Genomic DNA, 27,437 nt, shown 5'->3' on the forward strand with positions numbered 1-27,437 from the left:
AGCATTTTCAGAGTTCTTATGATTTCAGACATTTTTATGATTTATTTGATTTTTAAAATAACCCTACAAAGTAGGTGGAGGAGATGCTGTTATCCCCACTTCTCAGAAATTGAAACTGAGGGCCCCAAATGGTTATGAGAATCCCCAAGGTCACAGAACTGATGGGTGTCAGAGCCTCCTGCTTACTGGATCCTGTGTCTGGATGTTTGACAGTGGTGATGGGTCACCAGGGCACTGCTCAGATAGTTTCCTTCACAGGGAAAGGATGGAGGATGTTACTGAAATTTAAGAATGTTGCTGAAGATTCACCCAGAATCTCCATTTTTTTTGCTTTGATCGCCTCGCTTATGGCGTTTGTGCTAGGAGAGATCAAGCACTCTGCTCAACTGTCCAGACAAAGGTGTACTAACCTCACTTCCATGGAGCTGGCCTGACCCTTCAGGAGAGGGTGATGGGTTTCATCACACTCCTCTGTGCTCCCCCTGTCTCAGCAGTGACATGTTCTATGCCCCTGGTGAGCCGAGTGGTAGTGTTTCAAAGTGCATACCATAGTGTGCTCAGGGTCCTTAGGGAGTTTGGTGAGCAAGCCCCACGCCTGGCTCTTCACCACATACCCAGCCCTACTCTGCACTTGTGGGCATTGTGTGATTCTGTCCCCAGAGGTCTAGTTCTACACTGTGGTCCTGTTGACTTGACATTGGTCAAATCCTTTGTCAGGTGCTTTCTGGCACATGTTCACTGGGCTTTCCTCTTGTTCTTGGCCTTTCTTAGCTGGAGATCAGTAGCTCATATATTATTACCTGGATAATCTACATTTTGCATATTACTTTTTTTTTTTTGGTGTCTGATCTTATTTATTTTGTCACTCTTAGAAAATCTCTTTTTTTTTTTTTTTTTTTTAGAAAATCTCATTTTTGACTGGACTCAGAGGTAGAAGCCCTCAGACAGCCTCTGTCTCTTGGCAATCTGTTCCTGGCGTTTTTCTTTGGCCTCCTTCATTCTCTTGTAAATTCTCTTCCTTATTTTCCTAAGTATGCTGTTTCTTCAAAGCAATACACCGACATTTGTGTTGGAGGACATGTGGAGTAACAAGACACTGAATCTTGAGTGCTTTGGTTCTAGGTTTCTTACGTTCTTTGTTTAGGGGCTTTCTTTTTTTTATTTTTTTATTTTATTTATTTATTTTTATTGGTGTGCAATTTGCCAACAGATAGAATAACACCCAGTGCTCATCCCATCAAGTGCCCCCCTCAGTGCCCATCACCCAGTCACCCCCACCCCCCACCCACCTTCCTTTCTACCACCCCTTGTTCATTTCCCAGAGTTAGGAGTCTCTCATGTTCTGTCTCTCTTTCTGGTATTTCCCACTCATTTTTTCTCCTTTCATTTAGGGGCTTTCTAACAACATACTGGCAGGCATCATCTTCTTTTTTTTTTTTTTTTAAAGATTTATTTATTCATGATAGACACAGAGAGGCAGAGACACAGGAGGAGGGATAAGCAGGCCCATGCCGGGAGCCCGACGTGGGACCCGATCCCAGGACTCCAGGATCGTGCCCTAGGCCAAAGGCAGATGCGAAACCGCTGAGCCACCCAGGGATCCCCTCTTTTTTTTTTTTAATTGGTGTTCAATTTACCAACATACAGAATAACCCCCAGTGCCCGTCACCCATTCACTTCCACCCCCCACTCTCCTCCCCTTCTACCACCCCTAGTTCGTTTCCCAGAGTTAGGAGTCTTTATGTTCTGTCTCCCTTTCTGATATTTCCCACACATTTCTTCTCCCTTCCCTTATATTCCCTTTCACTATTATTTATATTCCCCAAATGAATGAGAACATGTAATGTTTGTCCTTCTCCGACTGACTTACTTCACTCAGCATAATACCCTCCAGTTCCATCCACGTTGAAGCAAATGGTGGGTATTTGTCATTTCTAATGGCTGAGTAATATTCCATTGTATACATAAACCACATCTTCTTTATCCATTCATCTTTCGATGGACACCGAGGCTCCTTCCACAGTTTGGCTATTGTGGACATTGCTGCTATAAACATCGGGGTGCAGGTGTCCCTGCGTTTCATTGCATCTGTATCTTTGGGGTAAATCCCAACAGTGCAATTGCTGGGTCGTAGGGCAGGTCTATTTTTACCTCTTTGAGGAACCTCCACACAGTTTTCCAGAGTGGCTGCACCAGTTCACATTCCCACCAACAGTATAAGAGGGTTCTCTTTTCTCCGCATCCTCTCCAACATTTGTGGTTTCCTGCCTTGTTAATTTTCCCCATTCTCACTGGTGTGAGGTGGTATCTCATTTTGGTTTTGATTTGTATTTCCCTGATGGCAAGTGATGCAGAGCATTTTCTCATGTGCATGTTGGCCATGTCTATGTCTTCCTCTGTGAGATTTCTGTTCATGTCTTTTGCCCATTTCATGATTGGATTGTTTGTTTCTTTGGTGTTGAGTTTAATAAGTTCTTTATAGATCTTGGAAACTAACCCTTTATCTGATACGTCATTTGCAAATATCTTCTCCCATTCTGTAGGTTGTCTTTTAGTTTTGTTGACTGTATCCTTTGCTGTGCAGCATCATCTTCTTTTGACAGATTAAAAAGCTTTCGGATTCTGCTGGCTCTTTTGGGCCCCACGTGACGAGGCTCAGTAGTATCAGTGAGTCCAGGAATATCCTTCTCCCCTTTTTTCACAATAACCAAATTGAGAACACTGAGATTGGCATCCACAATGCAACCCCAAACAGATTTGTGCTGCCCTGGGTCGGTAGCAGGAATGCCCCTTACTCAGCAGCAAGTGGATGCGGTCATGGGTCAAGACATCCTGCTTCATGGGAAAGCCTTGTTTGTCATTGCCACCACTGATTCGGACCATGTAACCCTTCCATTCCTCACCCAGAGCATCAGCAGCAACTTCTGAGGCCATATGCTTCTCATAAAAGGTACGCGGTTTGCGCTCATCATCCGCTTCAATGAGTTTCTGGCAGCCAGTGGCTGGGAAAGAGATGTTCAGCTTCATCCTGAAGTGGCCTACCGCCTCAGAGGTGCCACGAAAAAGAGTGCATATTACTTTAAAGACTGTTGGGAATTCTTCTTGCAGGCCTCAAAGCTCTAAGTACCATCTGCCCGCTTCTGCAATTCCAAATAAGTGTCCCACCTACCAGCAAGTTCATTCCCAAAGGAAACAGAGGAGTTTCTCTAAAAACAGGAGTATAACTGCTGTAGCTCTGCTGCCTAGGGCCTGCTTACCTACAAAATGGGAGTGCTTGCCATTTGAGCCTGAGGCCAAGGTCCTCTGTAGCCATATTGATATGAAGCAGTGCCCAGAGCTCAGTAGGACTTCTATCTCTGCCTTTGAAAAATAAAGAGGTCATTCTAGGCAGGTGCACCAAAGCCTCAAGACAATCTTCTGTGTGGGATTGCCAAGCAAGTCTACTAATGCTCCTGATGTCAAAGATGAACTCTGCAGGGTATACATTTTCAAGAAGAAGGATTTCCTGGATAGTGCAACTGGTATACTAGGATTGTGCATCTAAGAGCAAGACCAATGTAAGCAGCCTTCCAGAGGTTCTCTAAGCAATCCCCGTGTATAGCAGTGCCATCTGGCCTGGACGGTGTTCCTCTTGTTCTCAAATGGCTGATGAGTGGCTCTTGCATGATTTTCTGGCTTGCAGTGGCTTCTGTTTGCAGAGCATCCTCTTGTACTTGCATGAGCCCCTGACCTGGCAGAGGCATACTTTGGACTAACTCTTGGCCAGCTGGGAGAAACACTTTCAAAAGTCTGAAGATAAGTTCCCATGATCTGTCTCACCAAGGCAAACTACTTTTTGTTGGATAAGATCTCCCCAGATGTTCGACAGATCTTAGAGTTCACAAGGCACAGCTGGTGATTCATCCCCCATTTTCCATCCTGGCCACTCAAATAGTCAAACCTAGGCAAGAAAGAAAGGAGCTTGTCGGTTTTCTGTTTGTAACTCTTGCTCTCCAAGAGAAGAAACTCCTCTCTTCTGTCCTGCTTTTGTTTTACTATCATCTTAAAGAGCTATATACCTTTAAAACAAATGCTTGAAATATTGAGGTGGGATTCTAACATAAGGGACCCCATGTGTAAGTTCTTAAGCTGGTTCTGTCCAAGAATAACCATGCTGCAGGCAGGAGATACTGGCCATTGGGGCTACCTTTGAAGCATGGAGGCAACCTTCTTAGGGGGCCAGGCTTCTATTTGGATACAGCTAGATCACTGTCGTTTAGAGCTCCTGGGGTAAAACTGGAAAAACAGTAGTAGTCATTTAGTGAGGATTTGCTTTGTGTAAGCTCTGTACAAAGCACTTCATGTATTATTTCATTTAATCACAACAACTCTGTGGTGTGGGTTATACGTTTATCCCCATTCATGTCCAGATGAGTAGCATGTTTAAAGTTAAACATCTAGTGAGTGCTAGAGTGAGTGACACCTAGCAGGAGTCAAACTTGCAGTTACAGTGCTATATTGCCTCTCCAAGTCAGAAAAGCTAAAAGTGCAGTTGATGACTCCTCTTTTTAAAGGATTCAATTCCGGTATCCTCTACTTATTGATCAGCTCAACCACTGAGCAAATGCACTGTTACACAAGCCAAAATTCTAGAGACATCAGAACCTTCATACCCAGTAGACTCTGCCAAAGAACATTGTAGTCATCCTCATAAGGAGGATTATAATTACTCAGTCATACAGATATGGCCCTCAAAGAAAAAGATGCAGAGACGTAGGCAGAATGACCTGCAGGGCCTCCCAAGGGGTGTTCAAACTGAGGGCTCCAGCACCATCCTGACACTACTAGTGAGCTAGGGTGGTCCATGAAGTTTTTAAGGAGAGCCTGTCAAGACCTCTTTTTGGTGATCTGGAGTCCCAACAACCTGTAGTATACCAGCCATTAAGACAATGCCTGCACAATGAATGCAGGTCTAGACAGACTTAAGAGTCACTGCCTATCAGCCAAATGCCCTGGAATACCGTCACAGAACTTGTGCCAATCTAATGGTGGTGTCATTTTGGTCATGGTGGACTTCAGCTCCAAACTGAAACATCTCTCTTTTTATCAGCTTACTGCCTACAATAGACTCCATATTGGTGTCACCCCAAAATTCCTATGTTGGAATCCTGGCCTCCAATGTGATGGTATTAGGAGATGGGGCCTTTAGCAGGTGATTAGGTCATGAGGGTGGAGCCCTCATGAATGGGATTAGTGCCTTTCTGAAAAAGACCACAGAGAGCTCCCCCCTTTTACCATTTGGGGACACAGTGAGAAGACACCTGTCTATAAACCAGAGATTGGGCCATCACCAGATGCCAGACCTACTGGCATCTTGGACTTCCCAGCTCAATTGAGAAACTTCTGTTGTTTATTTTTATTTTTTTAAAAGATTTTATTTATTAATTTGAGAAAGCACAAGTGGAGGGAAGAATAGAGCGAGAGGCAGAAGCAGACTCCTGGCTGAGCAGGGAGCCCGATGTGGGGCTTGATCTCAGTACCCTGGAATCATGACCTGAGCTGAGGGCAGACACTTAGCCATCTGAGCCACCTAGGTGCCCCATCTGTTGTTTATAAACCATCTTATGGTATTCTGTTATAGCAGCCTGAACTGACTAAGGCACTGCTGCTCTATTAATATTACATTTCCAGAGAAAAACTCTTCCCTCATACATATCTTAGTTTTGGATTGTACTGTCCAACTTGCCCTCCACTCATCATTTCAAGATCAGTAACCAGCTAGAAGGCAGCACCTAGGTGTCAAGAGAAGACCCCTGGGGACCTTGCAGATAGCACTCTAAGCTCACCTCACTAGTCTCTAAAGAGTTTCCCTTGACCATTCACAGTTTCATAGCAACTTAGCCCTGATATTTCCCACCCATCAAACACTCCCATCCCAACAGCCAATTAATAGCTGAAGATATCACAGGCTGCCTGAGCAGCCCTGGAAGGTGCCCTCTGGTAAGCTAATGAAAAATTTAAATGTTGACTGAGCCAGACAGCAGAGGAGACCAACCAGTGGGTGATACCTGAGGCACTCCCCAGACCCGTAGGTAAATCTGCCTTTGACAAAAGGAACCATGCTACATGGGATTCTCAAGGGTCTTAAAAGCCATTATTACCTATTACCTTGGCATTCACTCCTAATTGTCCTGTTCCGGCTCTGGCTATGCCTGAATCAGCATAACCCTACCTCCTCCTTCATTATTTATGCCAACATCTGCCAACCTGAGATCAGGAGCCATTTATATGTGGTGAAAAGTGACCAACTACCCTTGATACCATCTTAACTTCAATAACCAGTATAACGGGATGGGTGTGGGACAACACGGTGGTAATGAGAAATACTTCCCACTTCAGGGATGCTCCAATTGCCTTTGTCCTTTAAATGGGCTGGAGCATCAATGACCGAGCCCTGGCTGGCCCACAAAACTAAATTGCAAACTCTAATCTGTTAGATATTCTAGGAGAGGACCCAGAAATTTCCTTCAATTCTCAGACTATCGATTGCTGCCTCCTCAGTGCTTTCTTTCCTCTCTCTGGCCCTGGCAGATTTCGGTACCGGCTCTTTGCTTACTTGGATTTGACAGCCTTTTGGATTCCATATTTTGTATTTCGGCACATCTGCGTAGTTCAAAGCTTTGCCTGCTCCTTTGGCTTCAGAGTCTCCCATTGCCTCCAGCCAAGACTACTCAACCTATGGCTTTCAGCACTGCCACTCCCCCACAACCACGTATGGTCCTTGAGAGTAGGGAGGAAAACTTTTTTTGAGAAGATATGGAAATGTTTTCAGAAATGGATGAAATATCCTTTTGAAACAAAACTCAAAGTTATCATCTCAGTACACAGTAACTATATAAGCTGATTTTTTTAAAAATTATTTATTCATGAGAGACACACAGAGAGAGACAGAGACATAGGTAGAGGGAGAAGCAGGCTCCCTATGGGGAGCTTGATGCGGGACTTTATCCCAGGACCCTGGGATCATGCCCTGAGCCAAAGACAGGTGCTCAACCACTTGAGGACCCAGGTGCCTGCCCTAAGCTAATTGTTAACATAATAAATGAATTGGGCATGATTGTATGAATATGTAGGTTTTGAAATAATCTAACAGTTCTGCATAATCTTGGGAAGATGCACTGCTTGGCTAACACCCTAGGGTTTGCAGGCTTGGGCTAGAATGTGTGGTTTCCCCAGCTTTGGATGGAGGTGAGGAAGAGGCTTAGAGACATATGACAGACACGGCCCTAGGATGGCATCATTATATACTGCTATATTATCACGTACTGCTAGAGAGTTTTTGGTCTTTTGTTGTTGGAGAACAGGAGGATTGGCAGAGAGGGCAGTAATGTGGAAGTAATCCAGAGGGAACAGGAAAGGTTAAGCATCCTTGATCTGGGCCTTGTTTCTGTTACTTAAACAGAGTGGGCAACCAGCCGGTCCCTAACAGACAAAATGCTATAAAAGTTTCCAGGTCCATTCCTAGGAGCTCAGAATACATTTTCTCTCTGAAATAATGCTCCATAGTGATTTATAGACTAACATTCATAAACAAAAACCCTTTACAGGTGTGTTTATAGAAAATGCTTAAAGTTCTCATTTAGGGATAGCAGGAACACATCTCCAATATAATATCTTTGAATAACATAAAGAGTAAAAAGGCAGTTTGTAGGACAGAGCAACCACCAAATAGTTGCCACCATTTCTTTCTGTACTGGCAATATGGAAATTCCCTTTATAAGAAGCATTTTAGTAATATACATGATGTTAGTAATATTTTTATAATGTTAGTAAGATTTTATAATATTGATTTTTTAAGTCTATATAGAGGATTTGCTATATACCTCAAGAGGCTTTCTTATTTACTTGGCTAATTTTTTTTTCTGTAGATACATATTTCTAATTGTGTAAGAGAAGTTAATGGAAAGTAAGACAATATATTTATATTAAAGAATATCTGTACTGGAAAAGAATACTCCAGGGCACTTATAGATCACATAATGTCACCACTGTTTGAGAAATAAGCAAGCTGGTTAATGCTGTACTGAGAATATATCAGCCCCATGTTTCCAGTGATGCTCCTTCAGATTTTAGGCAACATGTATCAGGTAAATGTTTTTGTCCTTTTATTTCTCCATTTTAAAAAGGAGTCTCCATAAAAAGAATCCCTTTTAAATTCTTTTAATTAGATGTGAATTTTTATATTCAGCCCAAGTACATCTTATTTTCTTTCATCCGCTCAGGAACATTTAAGTGTCTCTGTGGTGCCAATATGTGGGTTAGATGTGGAGACCGTAGGGTGGGACACACAAGGTTGAGTGGTGGAGGTGGTGGTGGTGGGGCAAGTGACCAAGAGTTCATAGTACAGCTGGAGAGGAGTAAGCATCTTAACTACAGGATGACAGTGAAGTGTGATGAACACAGTAAAAGGGACATGTAGAAAGGGCCACAGGAGCAGGAAAGACCTTGCCAAAGGGGCCAGAGGGTGTACAGTAAAAAAAAAAAAAAGACATTTGAACTATATCTTTGAAAGTCAAAATTTAGCCATATAGAGACACAAAATTCTTTCCAAAGTAGAACGTTGGCTAACGCTCTTCCCATATTACTCTGATTAAAATGGTCCACCTAAACTTGTTATATGGCTCCTCTGTCATTACATCATCCCACTGCCTCCTCCCATAGCTGGCTGGGCTATGACTACCTTTCCAGGGCATTCCATGTGGCAACCAAAGGAAGTGCAGGAAGTGGGGACAGCCTCCCTCAGAGATGGGGCTGTTCCCTGGCAGCCCCCCACCCCCCATCACATTACCCCAGGCTCCTCCTAGAGCATGGGAGAGTCTTTCGTTTTAGGATTTGGTGGCTCAACAGGTTTGGCAGGACTGGGAAAGGGGAGGCTTCCTTGGGTTCTATTGCCAGGAGAGGACAGGAAATTCAGCAGGTCAAACGGCAAAGGCAAAACCACCGTGGAAGGTCTGTCTGTGGACAGGGACTGGAGGGTGTGCAGGTACCGCAGCTGGACCGCGGCCGGGGTGGCTGCCAGAATCTCGGCCGCCCTTCTCAGGGCCTCGGACGCGGCCTTCTCCCCTTCCGCAGCGATCACCTGGAGAGCAGACGGGAAGACAGGTGAAGTGACTTTTCCTCTTGCTTGTCCCGGCTGTTCAGCACCGAGCGGCTGCCTTCTTTCTCAGGGGCCTTGATCTGGGGGAGGTGGATTTCACTGTTCGTTGTGACTTAGCGCGGAATTCGTCAAGGGCCCTGACAAGCACAGTGACATGTCAGGGGAGTTACTGATTATGTCTGCCGGGCCTTGAAAGATTAGTAGGGTTTTGCCATATTGAGAAAAAGTTGGCCAGCATTCTAGGCGAGGACGTGGAAGCCTGAAGTGAGGAGACGCCTAACCAGGGCAAAAGGAACGAGTGAACATTTCAGAGGAAAAAGCACTAAGCTCACAGCCCAACTGCCACCTTCAAGTGGACAAAGAAGACTAAACTCAGATCTAGAAGCAACTCTGCCCAGAGGACCACTTTCTTCCCCTTCCTCCTCTCAACACAGCAGGGTTAGTGAGCTCTTCTGTGAGCAGGTTCTTCTTCACTTGCTTCTTGTTCTTGAAGAGAAACACGTCTCCCTTCCAGTCCTCCTATTCCTTTTCCCAACACCTCTCCCACCCCACCTCGATCCTCAGGAGCTGCGGGCAGCCACATCTGTGCGGCCCACCGGCACGCCTGACTAGGGGCTGAGTGGCACGAGCTTCTCTGGGTCCTGAGGGAACCAGGCCTCATCAGGTCAGCTCCCCACAGCCTGCACAGAGCTAGGGATGTGGGTCTGGTGTCATTAACTTGCTAACACAGAGGAGATAGGTGACTGATGTTACCTTGGGAAAGATGCCAGCACGAGAGCAGAGGGATGGAGGGTGAGGAGAGATGCCTTGAGGGAGAGAGAGTAAAGGCCAGACCCAGGAAGGAGGAGGAGGTCACTAGTCCCAGTAGCTATGGAGAGAGGGTGTCCCAGCAAAGGCCATGTGGCATTAGTTGGGTGGCTATGAACACACTTTAAGAGGAAACTTTTAACAGAGTGGGGAGGGGGGCACAAGCCAGGTTCTTCCGAGCTCCTGGGTGAGTGGGAGGTGAGAAGCAGAGGGGCAATGCTCTGCTACAGCAGGCCATGGAGCATGGGGGTGGGAGGCGGGCCCGCCTGACGCTGGCTCACCCGCACTTTGGCCTGTCTCTGTGCTTCGGCTTCCACAGCCAGTGAGTGCTGAAGCCCTGCCGGCAGCCTTACATCCTTACTGGAAAATAAAGAGTTGTTATTTCAGGAGGAACAGCAAATCCTGATCTATCAGGGTGTGCTGTCCCTAGACCTCGGAGCAGATGGTGGCCAGGGAAGGGCAGCTCAAGAGTAAGTGCCTCAAATGCACACTTATCATTATCACTGATGTCACAGTAGAGCTTTGGTTTGCTCTGTACAAGAGGAACACATTTTTTTGTTGTTGTTAATGGATTATTATGATTTTTCCCATTTAAGGTTTAATCTTTTTTAAAAAGATTTATTTATTTATTTATTTATTTATTTATTTATTTATTTATGAGAGAGAGAGAGAGAGAGAGAGAGAGAGAGAGAGGCAGAGATACAGGAGGAGGGATAAGCAGGCTCCATGCTGGGAGCCCGATGTGGGACTCGATCCCGGGACTCCAGGATCACGCCCTGGGCCAAAGGCAGGCACCAAAACGCTGGGCCACCCAGGGATCCCCATTTAAGGTTTAATCTAAATCCCAGCTATTAAATTTGAACAATGAAAAACAGCCTTGAAGAGCCATACTATTAAGAACAAGGGATGTCATTGACGTTTATAAAGAAATTGATTTTGAAAAGAGTAGAACTGACCAAGGAAGAGCAATACTTAATGTATTATGTAGAAGATACAAAATTGTATTTTTATCCTGTATATAAGTATGAAAATGACATAGCTAGAAAACAATTTGGCAGTTCCATGGGAAGTTAAACATAGAGTTACCATATGAGCCAGTAATTCTACTGCTAGGGATATTTAAAAACATGTTCATACAAAAACTTGCACTTGGATGGTCACCACGGTATTATTCAGAGTAGCCCTAAAGTGGAAACAAGCCAAATGTCTATCAGCAAATGAGCAGGTAAACCAGGTGTGTTGTATCCACACACTGGGATATTATTTGACTATCAAAAGGAATGATGTTGATTCAGGTTTAACCATGGATGAACCTTGAAAACAACATGTGCAATGAAAGAAGCCAAACACAAAAGGCCATATAATATTGACTGTATTTGTATGAAATGCCCAGGCTAGCCTAGTGCAGAGAGATTAGTGTTGTCAGGCTAGGGGGTAGGGGAGCAACGAGGAGTCCCTGCTTGATGGGTGTGGGCTGTCATTTTGAGTGATAAAAATGTTCTGGAATTAGTAGTGATGGTTACACTCCTCTATGAATATAATAAAAACAGCTGTACTTTAAAATGCTTATAATGATGAGTTTTTATGTTATGTGAATTTCATCTCAGAAGAATTTTTTTTAATCCATGGAGAGAAAATTTTGAAAGTAATCTGCCTAAACATTACAGTGGCTGTGTTATGGCTATGTGTGTTAGGTAATTTTCTTTGTTCAAATTTATGCCAATGTGGCTACAGTACTCAGCTCATTGAAAATAATTTTTAGGGCAGCCCAGGTGGCTCAGTGGTTTAGTGCTGCCTTCCGCCCAGGGTATGATCCTGGAGACCTGGGATCCAGTCCCATATCGGGCTCCCTGCATGGAGCCTGCTTCTCCTTTTGCCTGTGTCTCTGCCTCTCTCTCTCTCTCTCTGTCTCTCTCTCTCTCTGACTCTCTGTCTCATGGATAAATAAAATCTTTAAAAATACTTTTTAAAATTATTTTAAAACAAAACCAAAATATTTCCCTTTATCATATTGTTCTTCTTGCTTAATTTCCTACCCACATTTCTGTTCTCTCCACTTTGATTCCCCAAATACAGGTCACTGAATCCAAGGCAACCTGTGGAGAGAAGAGGTGAGATGTCAGGGAGAACTTTCAGGTAAGAGCAGGGCCCCCCCTATGCCCTCATGGCCATTGTTCTGTACTGAGAAAGTACATTTCCTCTGAAGAGGCATTCCTTTCCTGTTTTGTTTTAACATTACAGTGCCTTGCAAAAAGTTGCTTAACTTTGGGGCACCTGGGTGGCTCAGCTGGTCAAATATCTGACTCTCAATTTCGGCTCAGGTCATGATTTCAGGGTTGTGAGATCAAGCCCCAAGTTGGGCTCCATGCTGACTGTAGAATCTGCTTAAGATTCTCTCTCTCTCTCTCCCCCCTCTACATCTCCCCTCGCTTGTGTGCTCTTTCTCTCTCTCAAAAAAAAGTTGCTTAACTTTGCATAGTGCCACTCAAGAAATACTTGTGGAGTTAAGGGTGGTATGGTAGGCTGAATAATGGCTCCCCAGACATCCATGTCTTCATCTCTGGAACCTGTGAATGTTACCCCAGAAGAGACCTTGCAGATGGAATTAAGTGAAAGGATCTTAAAAATGGGGAGATGATCTAGGATCTTCCCAGTGGGACCCAAATGCAGTCATAAGTGTCCTTTTAAGAGGGAATAGAGGGGGATCCCTGGGTGGCGCAGCGGTTTGGCGCCTGCCTTTGGCCCAGGGCATGATCCTGGAGAGCCGGGATGGAGTCCCACGTCGGGCTCTCAGTGCATGGAGCCTGCTTCTCCCTCTGCCTGTGTCTCTGCCTCTCTCTCTCTCTCTGTGACTATCATAAATAAATAAAAATTAAAAAAAAAAAGAGGGAATAGAGGGAGATGTGACTACAGAAGAGGAGGAGAAGGTGATGTGATTCTGGGGGCAGAGTTTGGAGGGATGCACTGTGATGGAGGAAGGGGCCATGAGCTCAGGAAACAGGCGGCCACTAGAAGCTGGGAAAGGCAAGGAAATGAATGCTCTTCTCGGAACCTCCAGAAGGAAGCAGTTCTGCTGACTGACACCTTGACTTTGGCCCACTGAAACTGTTTTTCGACTTCTGGCCTTCAAAACTATATGAGATTCAATTGCTACCATTTTAAGTCACCAAGTTTGTGGTAATTTGTTACAGAAGCAATGGGAAACCAATACAGATGGTGCACTTGTTAAATCTGTTTTAAGATGCACTTATTAGAGAACCAGAGTCTAGTCTCTCCCAAATGGCTTTCAGTTAGAGGTGCTTCCTTCCTGCTGGTGGCATCCAGAGAACATTATCTGACTGGTGTGTGACAAGCCTTGTGCTGGTGCTGAGAACAAAGAGATGCAGAAAGTATGATCCGTGTCATTACGGAGTCCATAATTTACAAAGACAAATATGTACATACATAAATTATAATTCAGTGCAACAAAGGCAATTTTGTGTGTCCAGAGTCCACAGCTTGTCCTTTATCCTTTAGAGGGGAGGGATGAACAGAAGAGAGGTTAAGGTGGCCGAGGGGGAGCCCGCTGGAGTGGTTTTTAAATTCCAGAGCAGCAACTGCCTGTATCCCTCTTGTTCTAACTTTTTTTTGTCTTTTTAGGTTCTTTTGTTTTCTGAATTCTTGCCTTTTCCACCAAGTTGCTAATCTCAGTCACAGATGTTTAGGTACTTCACCTTCTAAGATGAGTGATTGCTCAGGCCCCATCAGGCACAACCAGTACCAATACCTTTGATCCTCCAGCCCTTCTGTTGGAGGTCCTGCTTTTGTTAAGACAACATTCCTACCTTCCTAACTCAATTCTGGGCCAGGGTGCCTATGGCCTCCGCGACAGGGTCCCTCATTGGTGGTAATGGCCATTTGACCAGCCAGCTGCCCGGAAGCCAGCTTTATTCTTGCATCTCAGTATCTTTGCCAAGTTGCCTTGGGAAGAATGGAAGATGCCCATGGTGGCCGTGAGTGAGGTGACTGAAGTTGCTGCCTGCCGGCTGGCTGACACTGCCCATGAGGCACTTCCTCCTCAATTCCTTTCCTAATTTCCCATGAATTAAATCTCAATGACTGATTGGGAGATAATCATGTAAGGGTCTGTGACATTTTCTTTTTAGCTGAAAGTCTTATTTGAACTTACCATGTAGCTTGGACTGTTTCCCCAACTAGACTGTAGGCTCCTGGGAGCCATTCCTTCTCACCTCTGTCTGACCCCCACCTGTCCTGTCTGGCCCCGTCCTCCCCGCCAGCTCTTGCTCCCACCGCTTTGTGCCATGTGGGCACTTTCCAATGAGTCTAGAGCCTCTGGGGTAGGATTGAGGGCAAAACCTGTGGCAATGACTGACTAGTCATCACCAGATTGACTCACGGTCAACCTGACAACCTCTCAGTCAGCTGCCAGCTCCTTGAAGGATGGTACCCTCACCAGTGAATGCCTGCCAGATGCTTCCATGGCATGCGCTTCAATAAATGGCTGAAGAAGAAATGAATAAAATATAAGGAGGTATTTCAACCTATTTGATAAGTTTATCTGAGTACCTTTAGATCTTGGGCAATGCTTTTCCTCTCTAGAAGAATTTCAGTGAGGGATCGATGTGCTAAGAGACGCTTCATGGTGGTCTGCATAAGAAATTGGATGGCTTTGGACACATGAGCAAGACTGCTTAGGAGAAGAGAGGCATTTTCCATTCGGTAGTAGCAGATGGCATCTATCTCCATGATAAACATATCTTTGGTCACAACCTAGGTAGAAAAAAGAATTTGGATAACAGGCCTTATTTTAGGACTCCCTTCCCAGGTGGGGATAGTGAAGCTAAATGTGTTTAAGGGATGGAACACCTGGGTGGCTCAGTTGGTTAAGCATCTACCTTCGGCTCAGGTCATGATTCCAGGGTTCTGGGAGCCATCAGGCTTCCCACGGGAGCAGGCTTTTCCCTCTTACTCTGCCTGCCACTCACTCTACTTGGGCTCACTCTGTTTCTGTCTCTGTCAAATAAATAAATAAAAATCTTAAAAAAAAATAAATGTGTTCAAGGGTGATTTTCTCAGTAATATTATAGGGGGGAAAAAGAGTTTTGGGCCCACCATTTTATTTGAAATAGATGTGTTTTTGAAGATTATGGAGTTTTTTTTATTAAATACACTAAAGAACTCACAATTGAAAGGAATCCTGTTGTAAGTAGTTTTGTAAAAATATCAGGAATAGGGGCAGCCCTGGTGGCGCAGCAGTTTAGCGCCGCCTGCGGCCCAGGGTGTGATCCTGGAGACCCAGAATCGAGTCCCACATCGGGCTCCCTGCATGGAGCCTGCTTCTCCCTCGGCCTGTGTCTCTGCCTCTCTCTCGCTCTCTCTGAATGAATAAATAAATAAATCTTTAGGAAAAAAAAATATCAGGAAGAATTTCCTTAGATGCAAACATTCAGTTAATTGTATATCAGGTCCTTTTAACCCAATGCCAAAAAAAAAAAAAGTGCTAAAGGACAAGCATCTTCTGGGAAATAAGCACTCTGATATGTTGCTTTCTGAGTGTACACCAGAGGGCAGACTGGTGCTAACACATCAAGAACCTAAAAGCTGCCTAGTCTCAACATTTCCATTTTTAGACACTTATCACAAGGACCTATTTTAAGGGTTTAGCTGCAAGGATGTCATTCACAGTGTTGCTTATTATGATAAAAAATAAGAAATAAATTAATATTCACAATAGGGAATTGTGTATTGTGGTATAACCATACAATGATATACTATGTGTCCATTTAAAACAAACGGGTAGTGGGGAGCCTGGGTGACTCAGTTGGTTAAGCGTCTGTCTTTGGCTCAGGTAATGGATCCCAAGGTCCTAGGATCAAGCCCTACGTCAGGCTCCTTGCTCAGCAGGGAGTCAGCTTCTCCCTTTGCCACCCCCCCCTTGCTCATGCTTGCTCACATGTTCTCTCTCTCTCTGAAATTAAAAAAAAAAAAATCAAAAAAAAAAAAGGGGGGTAGAGGGGTGTCTGGCTGGCTCAGTTGGAAGAGCGTGCTACTCTTGATCTCACGGTTGTGAGTTCAAGCCCCATGTTGGGTGTAGAGATTACTTAAAAATAAAATCTTGAAAAGAATAAAACAAAGGAGTAGAAACATAGCTAATACATGAAAATGTGATCACAACAGAGTATTGAGTGAAAAAAGGTATGTTATGAAATAGTATGATATGTATACCTGTCTGTAAATATAACCACATACATAGAAAAATTTGAAAGGATACATTCCAAAGTATCAACATCTGTCTATAGAAAATAAGATGAGGGGAAACTTTTATTTCTTCCCTTCATATATTTTGTTACCTAAAATAAGCCTTTTAAAAAATATATATAATTTCTATTTAAAATTTCTATCTACCAAAAGAAAGAATAAGAAAGAATTTCAAACTGGAAGTGGGAGACAATTTAGGAAAGGCTTATACATTTAAATTACTAATACAAAAATCTAGATGTAGTCTCTACTTTTAATTTTTAATTGTGGCAAAATACACTTAACATCAAATTTATCTTTTTAACTATTTTTAAGTGTACAATTCAGTAGTTATCCACTGTATGTTATACAGTCACATTGTTGTACAGTCTCCAGAACTGTCATCTTTCAGAACTGAAAGCCATTAAACAACTGCTCTCCACTTCTTCCCCAAACGTCTGCAACCACCATTCCACTTTCTGTCTCCGTGAATTAGACGACTCTGGGTACCTCATCCAAGTGGAATCATAGAGTATTTGTCTTTTCGCGATGGCTTAATTCACTTAGCATGATGTTTTCAAGGTTCATCCTGAGTAGCATTTGTCAGAATGTCCTTCCTTTTTTAGGGCTGAATAATATTCCCTTGTATGTACCACATTTTCTATCCACTCAGTCATCGATGGACACTTGGGTTATTTTTACTTTTTGGCTACCGTGAATACTGCTGCCATGAACATAGGTATACAAATATCTCTTCAAAACCTTGCTTTCAATTCTCTGGGGCATATACCCTGAAGTGAAATTGCTGGAGCCAATGGTAATTCCAATTTTGATTTTTTGAGGAACTGCTGCGCTGTTACCCATAGCAGCTGTACCATTTTACATTCCCACCAATATTGCACAACACAATTTCTCGACATCTCTGCCAACCCTTGTTATTTTGTTGGTGTGGTTTATTTTTTTTTATAGTAGCCATCCTAACAGGTGTGAAGTGGTATCTCATTGTGGTTTTGATTTACCTTTCTCTACTAATTAGTGATGTTGAGCATCTGTTCATGTGTTTGTTGGCCATTTGCATATATTCTTTGGAGAAAAGTCTATTCAAGTCTATTAGGACTCTCCAGAGAAATAAAATCTTTAGGGTGTGGGTGTGTGTGTGGAGAGAGAGAGAGAGAGAAATTTTAAATTGGCTCATATAATTGTAGAAATCAACAAGTCCAAAACCTTCAGGGAATGTCAACAAGCTGAAGACGCAAGAAAGAGTTGATGTTGTAGCTCGAGTCTGAGAGCAGTCTGCTGATAGAATTCCCTCTTCTCAAAGAGAGGTTAGTCTTTTTCTTAAGGCCCTCAACTCATTGGATAAGGCCCACCCACATTATGGAACATAATCTACTCAAAGTCTACTGATTTAAGTATTAATCTTACCTAAAAAATACCTTCACAGCAACATTCAGATGTGTCTGATCAAATATCTGCGTACCATAGCTTAGGCAAGCTGACACATAAAATTAACCATCACAAAATCCTTTGCCAATATTTAAGGGAGTTGTTTGCTTTCTTGTTGAGTTGTAAGGTTTCTTTGTATATTCTGGGTATTAACCCCTTATCAGGTATATTATTTGCAAATATTTTCCTCCATTCCATAGGTTACCCGTTAACTCTTTTGAACATGTCCTTTGATACACAGGAGTTTTTAATTTTGAGACAGTCCATATTTCTATTTTCCTTTCCTGCTTTTGAGCTTAAATAGTCATTTTGCCTTGGACCAGAATTGGTAGCTCAGCCATATGAAATATAGAAAAAAAGCAAAGCCCATCATTTGGCTTACCTCATGAAAGGGTATCTCCAAAGTTTGGAGACGAAGGTCAACCTTGTGGTAGGTATCAAGGCAGGGAAAAAAGAAAAAAAGGCCTAGAAGAGGGGGTAGAGAAATGACAGGTGAATGGTTAGCATGGAGATTGCTTGGGGTTCACCTCTTCAGGGTCAGGGCACATATTTCATTGCTTTCCTTAGCTTCCAACTACACACAGACATACTGGGCAATCCCACTTCTACCCCTAGCATGTTTGCAGTTGCTAAAGTAACCATATACTTTTTGTTTAATCTAGGATACTTCTGAGAGTGAAAGGAGAACATTGTTACAACTTACTCCAGGACAAAAGTGTAGACAGGGATTAACCCCAGCAAAATGGGCTACATGGTCACCTTGTCATGGTGCTGGCCACTCCAAATCTTGAGTGATATGCCTGTTTTCTTCACTAGATTTAATTCTCTAACAAGAATGTCTTATGCATTATTGTTAGTTTTAGTGCTTGACTTTCAGGTACTTTGTAAAATTATTTTTGAATCTGTGTATGTACCAACCATGACAAACTTTAGAGCCAGCAACTTCTATGTGGTACTTCTTAAAATGTGAGCCCCAGAGGTATCACAATAGCAATATCATGCTACCAGCCTCATGCACCTAATGTAACATATAGGGTCAACGTGCAATAAATATTTTTGGATTGATTTATTGAGGTTTGCTGAGAGCCACTGGACAGTGTGGGCTCCTACAAGAGCCAAAGCCTTACTGGAACTGGCAGTACCTCACAGTGCCCGGGACCTTTCTGAGGAGCAGCCCAGCAACTAGCCCTTTCTAGGCCCAAAAAAGGAGAATGCTAAAAACTAGAACCAGAACCAGATGCTCCCTGTCCTAGACTACACAGTCTGCTTCTACTTTTGTATGGACCCATCTGCTTGTTCTGATTGTCAAACTCAGATTTGCATCTTCTAGTCTAGTCTCCATTCTCTATTTGTTTCTGTAGACCTGGCTTGGAACTTGGACCTTTCCAATAGTGTGCATGGTGGGACTTTGATCCTTCCCATGCCTTTCTGGTTAGCTTGGATCCCCAACCCCACTACTAAACTTTATAGACTACCCATACTTCCATCTGTGCTTGTACCTCTGGACATCAACTCCACTTGACTACATGGTCCTACAGATCAGAAACCATGTCTCATTTATCCATCTTCATATCCCTGGCAGTTATACTGTATTTAAAACACAGTATGTGTTTACAGCAGTATATGTTTTCTAAATTCCATGAACCAAAGGCCAATTTGTCACTTGGGTGCTGGACTTTGCCAATCTCCCATGGTTCGGTCTGACCCTCTGGATTCTGAACTAGCCAGCTTTGCTCTGAGAATTCATAGCACTCTAACCAAAACATATTCTGCTCAAACTAGTGCCCAGCCATGGGTCCTAAGCCTACTTTCTACTCCAGCCAGCCTGGCCGAGGCATTTGACTCTCTGCACCCATCCTCTCTCTTGGCCACTGTGACCTCGGAATAATGCTCTCTGAAGAATCTTTCTTAAGTTGTATTACAAGTAACAGATTAGAAAATGCAGATATTGTAAATCAGATATGAATTATACTTCATATAATCTGAGGTCCATATTACAAATACGCATGGATTGAAGAAATTGGCAAGTCTATTGGGGGGTAAAAGCATGTTTCATACCAGGGCCTTTAGCTCTTCCGGGAAGCAGATGTCCCAGTCGAAATATTATTACTCTCTCATACTCCCGTACAACCTAAAGGAAAAAATTATACTTTTGAAACACTCCAAGAAAGAAAAATAAAGTCTTCAAAAGGCCGTGACACATAAGAATGATCCTAGATATCAGAAAACTTTAGTTTCAAGAACCAAGAAAAAATGTATATTAATATTTGGATTTCCAAAATCTACACTTAGTAAGTGCAGAACATCAGAAATCAGTGAAAACATATTGGCCATCCTCATTTTTAAGCTCATGAACAGAATTTCGATTAAAGAGTCATGATTACCTAAAACATAATGCTTCTACTATGTCCACATATCTAAATCAAGAAAATCACAGCATGTGTAATCTTGTATTTTGCTGTGACTTTGGAATTATTAGATTTTATATGTATCACATATTAACTATTTAGTAGAAAGAGTATATTTTAATACCTTTTGTAATATTTGTTTCAAACTGCAATTTCTGGGACACCTGGGTGGCTCAGCAGTTGAGTGTCTGCCTTCAGCTCCGGGCATGATCCCGGGGTCTGGGATTGAGGCCCACATCGGGCTCCTTACAGGGAGCCTGCTTTTCCCTCTGTCTATGTCTCTGCCTCTCTTTGTGTGTTTCTCATGAATAAATAAATAAAAATCTTTAAAAAAAAAAAAAACAATGAATGATAATGAATGCCTAGATTTGGTTTCTAGAATAGGCCCAGGCACCTCCAATTTCTTGGTTCTCTGGCATTACTTATTTCTTTTTTGCTTTTATTGGAAGCAACAAAATCTTCCTAGAGATGCAGAGGAGCCTGACTCCTTTGATATCTTGCTCAAATGTTGCACATCATTCTGCTTTAGTATCCTCTACTTGATTGACTTCTAGGGTTTGCCATCTTTTTTCCCCCCTAATGATTTATTTAATTATTTGAGAGAGAGAGAGAGAGAGAACACAGGTGGAGAGGCAGAGGGAGAGGGAGAGAGAGAATCTTCAGGCAGGCTCCCTGCTGAGTGCAGAGCCTGATGTGGGGCTTGGTCCCAAGATCCTGAGATCGTGACCTGAGCCGAAATCAAAAGTCAGCTGCTTAACTGACTAAGCCACCCAGTGCCCCAGACAAAGTGGAATTTAAAAAAAAAAACACGCAAAAATGTGCTGGTGGTAAAGAGGGACAGTATAACAATAAAAGGGTCAATGCATTAGGAAAGTATAACAATGATGAACATATATGCACCTAAAAATAGAGATCTAAAATACAAGAAGCAAAAACCAAAAGAACTGAAAGGATAAATAGACAATTCAAGCAACAGTAATAGTTGGAGAATTTAATATTCCACTTTCAGTCATGGAGAGAACAACTAGCCAACAAGGAAATAAGACTTGAACAACACTATACACAAACAACATCACCAAAATACACTTTCTTCTCAAGGACATATAAAACATCTCTAGGATAGATCAAATGCTAGCCATAAAACAAACCTCAATAAATTTAAAACTATTGAAATTACATAAAGTATATTATCTGATTAGAATAGAATGAAATTCGAAATAATTAAAAAGGAAATTTGGGGAATTCACAAATATATATAAACTGAACAACACACTCTAAAATGACCAATGGATCATAGAAGAAATCAAAAGAGAAATTAGAAAATATTTTGATCTGAATGAAAACAAAGACAGACACCAAAACATATGGGATGCAACTAAAGCAGTGCTCAGAGGAAAATTTATAGCTATAGATGTCTATGATAAAAAAAGAAGAAATATCTCAAATAAAACCGGGTCTATCTTAAGACTCTGGAAATAGAAGAGCAAACTAAACAAAACAAGCAGAAAGAAGAAAATAAGGAAGATTAGAGTGGAAATAAATGCAATAGAAAACAGAAAAACAATAGAGAAAATAAACCAAAAGTTGGTTCTTTGAAGAGATCAACAAAATTGACAAATGTTTAGCTAAATGGACCAAGAAAAAAAAAAAAAAAGAAGACTCAAATTCCCAAAATCAGGAATGAAAAAGCAATGGCAGGAACATCACTACTGTCCTTACAGAAAAAAAAAAAAAAAAAAAAAAGATTATAAAGAAAATACTATAAACAACTATATGCCTCAAATTAGATATAACTTAGGTAAAATGGGCAAATCTTAGTATAGATGCAACTACCAAAACTGACTTCAGAAAACAAACAAACAAACTGAAAAGACCCAAAAGTAAAGACTAAATTAGTAGTTTTGAAACTTCCCATAGAGAAAAGTTCAGGACCAGAAACCAGATGGTTTCACTGGTGAATTGTGCCAAACATTTAACAAGGAAGTAATGCCAGTTCTTCATAAATTCTCCCCCAAAACAGAAATCTCCCCAACTCCTTCTGTGATGCCAGTATTATCCTGATACCAAAACAAGAGAGAGACATCATGAGAAAACACTGATCAATCTCTTTTATGAATATAGATGTAAACCCCTCAACAAATTACCAGCAGCCTGAATCTGGTAACCTATAAAGAGGATTAGAGACCCTACCAACCAAGTGGGATTTATACTAGGAATACACAGTTGGTTTAACATCCAAGGTTGAATGAATATAACACGTCATCTCAATAGAATAAAGGGCAAATCATCTCAATGGATGCAGAAAAGGTGCTGGATAAAATTCAACACCGTTTCCTGAAGAATGAGGAGGGGGAGGCGAGGGAAGGGAAGGCAGGAGGAGGAAGAGAGGGGCCTGCACAATCATCGATGGCTCCAGCAGCAACTATAGGGTTCCAGCCAAGCACATGCTCTTCCGTGGCAGCTCCAGCCAATGATAACAATGGCAGGGGTACTTGGGCCTGGCCATTTCTGCCATCACAAAAAATCCTCTTTAAGTGGATTCTGCTCTGGAGTTCCCTTTCAGGCTGGACGGTGCTGCTGTGGAGCTACCCCACAGTCTGAGGCTCTTTCCGTTCAATCCTACCTTCACTTCTGATAACACAGGTGTCAGAGCTGCATCACTCTGAAGGGTTTCTCTGCCTGTTATTCTCTCTCTGCTTAATCGCTCACAGGCCATGCCTCCCAATAAATCCCTTGCATTTCTAATTCCGCTTGGCATGTGCTTCCTGAACAGACATGGTCTTCGTTTGCTTCAAGGACACGTGTGGGTAACCACCCATGGGCCAAAGAGAATCATCATTCATGGTATAGAAGCTGCCAGAGATGTTTCCGGAAGGGCCAGAGTGGACAGCATCATCTGTTCTGGACTGATCTCTGTGGTGCAGAATGCAGATGACCGAGACAGAGGCCCTGAGCTGAGGGCCGTCAGTCTAATGGGAGACGCAGGTGTTGGCAAATAGTATACACACACGGTAAGTGCTAGAATGGATGTGAAAGCAGAGACACACAAGAACACAAGGAAGGAAATGATAGTCTGGGGGAGTCAAGGAAGGCTTCAGAGTTATGTGTGTGCAAGGTCAGAAAGGAGTAAGAGCTCTCCTGGCAGATGAGTGGGGGCGAGGCCATTCCATGCAGAACAGACAGCCGGTACCAAACACAGAAGACTGGACCTGAGGTCAGTGAGAGGCTCCAGGACATTCCTTATTGGGTTGTCCTGGAATCTTACCTTTATGCAGAACCAAATGGAAACAGGGAAGGTCACAATGATGAAGAGCAGGGATGTGAGGACAAGAAGCCACTCACAGGCCCCTAAACCTGAAGACTTGGTACCTGAAAATAAATAAATAAATAAAAGAATAATACATATAATTAATTGTATTGGAACATATTCACCATATTTACTGACCAGGACTTCTTGGTCTAGTTCTTGATAGCAGGGTCAGAGCAGTATGTAGACTTTGCTGGAAATTCAGAGTGAGTTGGATATCAGTGGTCAGTTCACATGATGGGACATTGTCTGTGAGGGATTCTGTGGGCCTGTGGAAGGTAGAACAGGCTTCTGGAAAGGCAGTAGTGGGGAACCTGTAATAAGCACGGACTCTGGGCAGAAGGTCTGGGTTCGAGTTCTGACTCCACCATTTTCTGTCAAAAAAATGACCTTAGGCAAAGCACATGACCTCTTCAAACCTGTCTCATCTACAATGGGGATGCTAACTATCTCATAATAACTATCGCGCAGCTCTCTCATGAGGTATTTTTCATAGCGTTGATATAAATATGAAGTGATGTCTATACATAAAAATCAGTGAAGTGTGCTTATCATGTATCAGGTGTTGAATTTGAAGTGATTCAAACCACATGTGTGCAGAGGCTCATCTTCCCTGAAATGACTTCCCCATCTACTTCCTGCCCCATATGTCTGAAATTCCACTATTTAGAGTCTCTTCTTTGGATTAGGGTGTGGTTCTCCAGAGAGTCTTTGAAAAATCATTTCTATGGGATAATATTAGCGGAGTAGTGTCCGTAAATAAAAGTAATGAGGAACCAGACTGCAGAACATCCAGGTTGCTTGAGTGATAAGTGAAAATGTTTCAGGGAAAGTTCATCTCAAGAACACAAACCTCTTGGGTTACTTATGTTGCATCCCCGAGGCCTAGAACAGTGCCTGACAAAATACAGGTGCTCGATAAATATTTGTTGAATTGTAAGAATGAAGGAGAAGTGGATAGAGAAAATTATTAAAATGTAATAGTTATGGAAACCTCAAGAATTGTAATCTCCAGGTACTGGGAAACTGGCCAAAAGGACACTATTTGTGAGTTTAAAAACATCGTAGAGGACTAGAAGTTGACTAAAGATTATGATGGTGAAAAGCCTATTTTTAAGGGATGGGAAAAAAAGAGGGAAACTAGTTGGTAGGTTTGAATATTTGATTTCCGTGCCTGGAAAATAATTGGAAAGGTCATCACCAAACTGATCACTTGCTACACAAGCTGCATCAGCCCAAAACCAACATTAGCGCTCAGTGCTGTAGTATGGTAGTTCCCTAAGTGTGTGCCACGGAACACTAGCCCCACAGGGTGCTCCACAAAGCAAGAGTGCCCTGGGAAAACAAGTTTAGGGAATACTGGGCACTGTGTCCTACTTCTAGAGCTCCCCAGTGTGTATCTGCATATAGAAGCTAGGGGAATCCCTGCAGTAAAGAAGCATTCTTAGCTTTGTTTAACCTGGAATTTCCCAAACATTTGACCAGGCAATGTTTTCTCTAAAGAAATTCATATTCCAGAAAATTTATTTCTCATGCAATCTATTTTGGGAAACACTACTCTATCAGTGTCACGTTAGATTTTACAATATTCTTCCTTAAGGACGATAAGGGTGCTATTGCCATGTTTAATTAGTTTACAAACATATTTCACTTGCCAGTGGTAACCACGGCAAGTAAAAATAAATTAATATACATGCAGACAAAATAGTATTTCACAAGGGAAAAATGGCCTCACAATGGCTCCATACCGTAGTTAAGGATGTGAATGAAAAACTAATGTCTATACCCCAAAGCTAACTTACAGCTTTACTCACAAAATATTATTTTCTCTTGGAAGGAGTTCCTTGAATATTCAATTTGTTTGGTTTAAGTGAATAGTGGAATATTAAATGTTCAGGCAGGAAGAGCTTTAGCTATGACCATCCTGGTAAGGTGGAGCTCCTTTCACTTGTCCCAAGTCTTAAGGAGCCTGGCTGTGGGAGCATGGTGTTAGGTGAGAAGGAGGAGGGGAGGTTGCTCCTCTTGCTCCCCTGTCCCCTGGAAGCCACAGAAGCCTCCCAGACAAGGGCTCAGCCAGGCCACCTCATCCTCAGTGGGACTTCTCATCTACTGCTGGGGTCTCGGGCTCTCGTCACTTCACAGCTTACTTAATTTCTCAGCATGTTTCCTCCTCAGTGATTCGGGAATGAAAATACTCAGTAAAACACCTAACACGTGCCTGGCACATAGTAAAAACTCCGTTCGTGTGGGCTCCCTTCCTCGCTCACCCCTGGGATGTGGTCTGAAGCACAATACTTACAAGACCTCTCTCTCAGCTCAGCGATACTGTAGCCTTGAATCTAACAAACCTTTAATGACTGGAAGTTTCTGACTGATGAAAGGACATCAGTTGGGCAAAACAGCATTACCATGGTCCGTGGAACTGCACCCCAACTGCAGGAATCTTTGTCCGATCATAGCTTCGGTGTTCCAGCATATATGGCATTGCTGGTAACCAGGAAATGATGTTCAAATTTCACAGTCAGCAGAAAGCAATATCACACACTCTTCCTTATTGACTTTCCTTTACACTTTAAAGTGTAATGATTTTTTTTCTTCTATTCATTATAAAAAGGATTGGAAGTGGATAAATTTGTTGTCAAGAGTTGCTTTACCCACAGAAGCCAGAAAGACATCTTTCCCCATGATTCCCTCCTTTGATCTAACCTTCCTCTATTTCAGTTTGCAAGGATTCTGTTCGAATTGGGTCTATCCTCTGCTCCAAGCTTTGTGCAAAGTGCTTTGGATGGCACGTGCACGTCTCTTTTGTGGTCATCTGCCCCGGGGCATGGTCGGTTAAGGCTAGCTAGGTGAGATTTAATTATTTTTTTAATTTATGATAATCACTCACACACACACACACAGAGAGAGAGAGAGAGAGAGAGAGAGAGAGAGAAGCAGGCTCCATGCACCGGGAGCCCGATAGGTGAGATTTAAGTTCAGGTTTGACTGTTCTCCCCTTGGCTCTGCTGCCACATGATCACCCCAAAGAAAATTTAAAATACCTAGGTAAGTCTAAGGGGTGAGGATATGGATAGTTGCCCAGAGCCACCAGTTCATAAATGTCTTTACTTAAATTAGGTGCCCATGTACTCTTCCTTGGCCACAGAAAGCCGCTGCGGGCCTCCCTCGCAGCGTTCGTGGTCCCCAACCTGGCCCACTCTCCTGTCGCTTCCCGTCCGTGGCTGGTGTGAGACCGACGGTGTTTAGTGGGGTGTCTGCGTTCCTTCCCATGTACTTCGGGGCCCACCCCTGGGCGGGAGGGCGGTGGGTCTGAGTTCAGGCCTTTCATTTCCTGCGAGGTGAGCGGGTGCAGCAGGCCGCTCCGGCCTCGGTGGCTCTCGGTGGCTCTCGGTCCCCGCGATCCGACGCCCCCGGGGCACCACGTGGAAAGCCCCCCCGCCCCCGGCCCGCATCCCCGCCGTACCGTCCTCGGGCCGCTCGCCCTCCTGCAGCGCCACCACCTCGGTGCCCTCCTCGCCCGAGCCCCGGACCTCGTCCACGTCCACCACGGTGGCTGCGGGCGCGGGCGGCTCCCCCCGGCTCCCCGCGCGCTCGCGCCCCGCATCCCGGCGCCCACGGCCTCCGCCGCCCCTCTCGGCCCTCGCGCTCTTGCTCTCCCGGCGGGGGGACCCGCCGCCTCTCCCGCGGGCCTCTCGGGAGGAGCTGCGAGCCGCCCGCTCCATCCCCGCGGGCCGGAGCGCGGTGCGGGCGGAGTGGCCGGGCGGGAGCCGCGGCGGTAATGACCGGGGGCGGGCGGGGCTCTGCTCACCGGAGGCGGGGCCGCGGGCCCCGGACGAGCTGCAGGCTCGGCCCGCGCCTCGTGGGCCTCCGCCCCGGGTGCGGGCGAAGCCGGCGCGCTCGTGCGCCTCGCGGTGTTGGAGCAGGGGTTTGCACAGCGGCGGCGGGGCTGTAAAGCACGTTCCGGGCAGCCCGGGCCGGCGGGTTAGCGCCGCCTGCGGCCGGGGCCTGATCCTGGAGCCGCGGGGTCGAGTCCCGCGGCGGGCTCGCTGCACGGAGTCTGCTGCTCCCTCTGCCTGGGTCTCTCTCTCTCTCT

General features: G+C 43.9%; 2 protein-coding genes and 1 pseudogene across 3 annotated transcripts in view; 1 reads left to right on the forward strand and 2 right to left on the reverse strand.

Moving 5' to 3' along the window:
• AXDND1 (axonemal dynein light chain domain containing 1) overlaps nucleotides 1–8,772 on the forward strand; it is a 113,329-nt gene extending 104,557 nt beyond the window's left edge. The window contains exon 25 of the mRNA XM_072830830.1: nucleotides 6,571–8,772. Coding sequence (XP_072686931.1) covers nucleotides 6,571–6,883 — 313 coding nt within the window. The 3' untranslated portion in view covers nucleotides 6,884–8,772. The remainder of the gene's footprint in view (nucleotides 1–6,570) is intronic.
• LOC140635749 (small ribosomal subunit protein eS6-like) lies at nucleotides 909–6,747 on the reverse strand (annotated as a pseudogene).
• NPHS2 (NPHS2 stomatin family member, podocin) lies at nucleotides 6,881–27,098 on the reverse strand. Of its 2 annotated transcripts, XM_072830840.1 has the most exons (8): nucleotides 26,808–27,093; nucleotides 23,300–23,403; nucleotides 19,685–19,757; nucleotides 18,009–18,091; nucleotides 14,510–14,713; nucleotides 11,984–12,039; nucleotides 10,225–10,303; nucleotides 6,881–9,118 (listed from the first exon to the last, which is right to left on the reverse strand). In XM_072830840.1, exons 1-8 carry the CDS (start codon nucleotides 27,064–27,066, stop codon nucleotides 8,840–8,842), a joined length of 1,137 nt encoding a protein of 378 aa, XP_072686941.1. In that variant the 5' UTR covers nucleotides 27,067–27,093; the 3' UTR covers nucleotides 6,881–8,839. The 2 variants fall into 2 exon arrangements, with proteins under 2 accessions (XP_072686941.1, XP_072686942.1); XM_072830841.1 differs by lacking the exon at nucleotides 14,510–14,713 and having other exon boundaries at nucleotides 26,808–27,098.
• Between the last annotated feature and the right edge of the window lie 339 nt (nucleotides 27,099–27,437).

The sequence above is a fragment of the Canis lupus genome, chromosome 6 (assembly GCF_048164855.1).
Source record: "Canis lupus baileyi chromosome 6, mCanLup2.hap1, whole genome shotgun sequence".
In the NCBI taxonomy this organism is placed as follows: Eukaryota; Metazoa; Chordata; class Mammalia; order Carnivora; family Canidae; genus Canis; species Canis lupus.

Bases quoted from the DNA above. Each gene is read 5' to 3' on its own strand.
- NPHS2 (XM_072830840.1), bottom strand. From the start codon at position 27,066: ATGGAGCGGGCGGCTCGCAGCTCCTCCCGAGAGGCCCGCGGGAGAGGC. The intron at 18,092-19,684 runs GTATGAAACATG...CCCCTCTTCTAG, and splicing joins CGGAAGAGCTAAAGGCCCTG to GCCTTTTTTTCTTTTTTCCC. The intron at 12,040-14,509 runs GTACTCAGATAA...TTCTCTCCACAG, and splicing joins GCATTGCCCAAGATCTAAAG to GTTGCCTTGGATTCAGTGAC.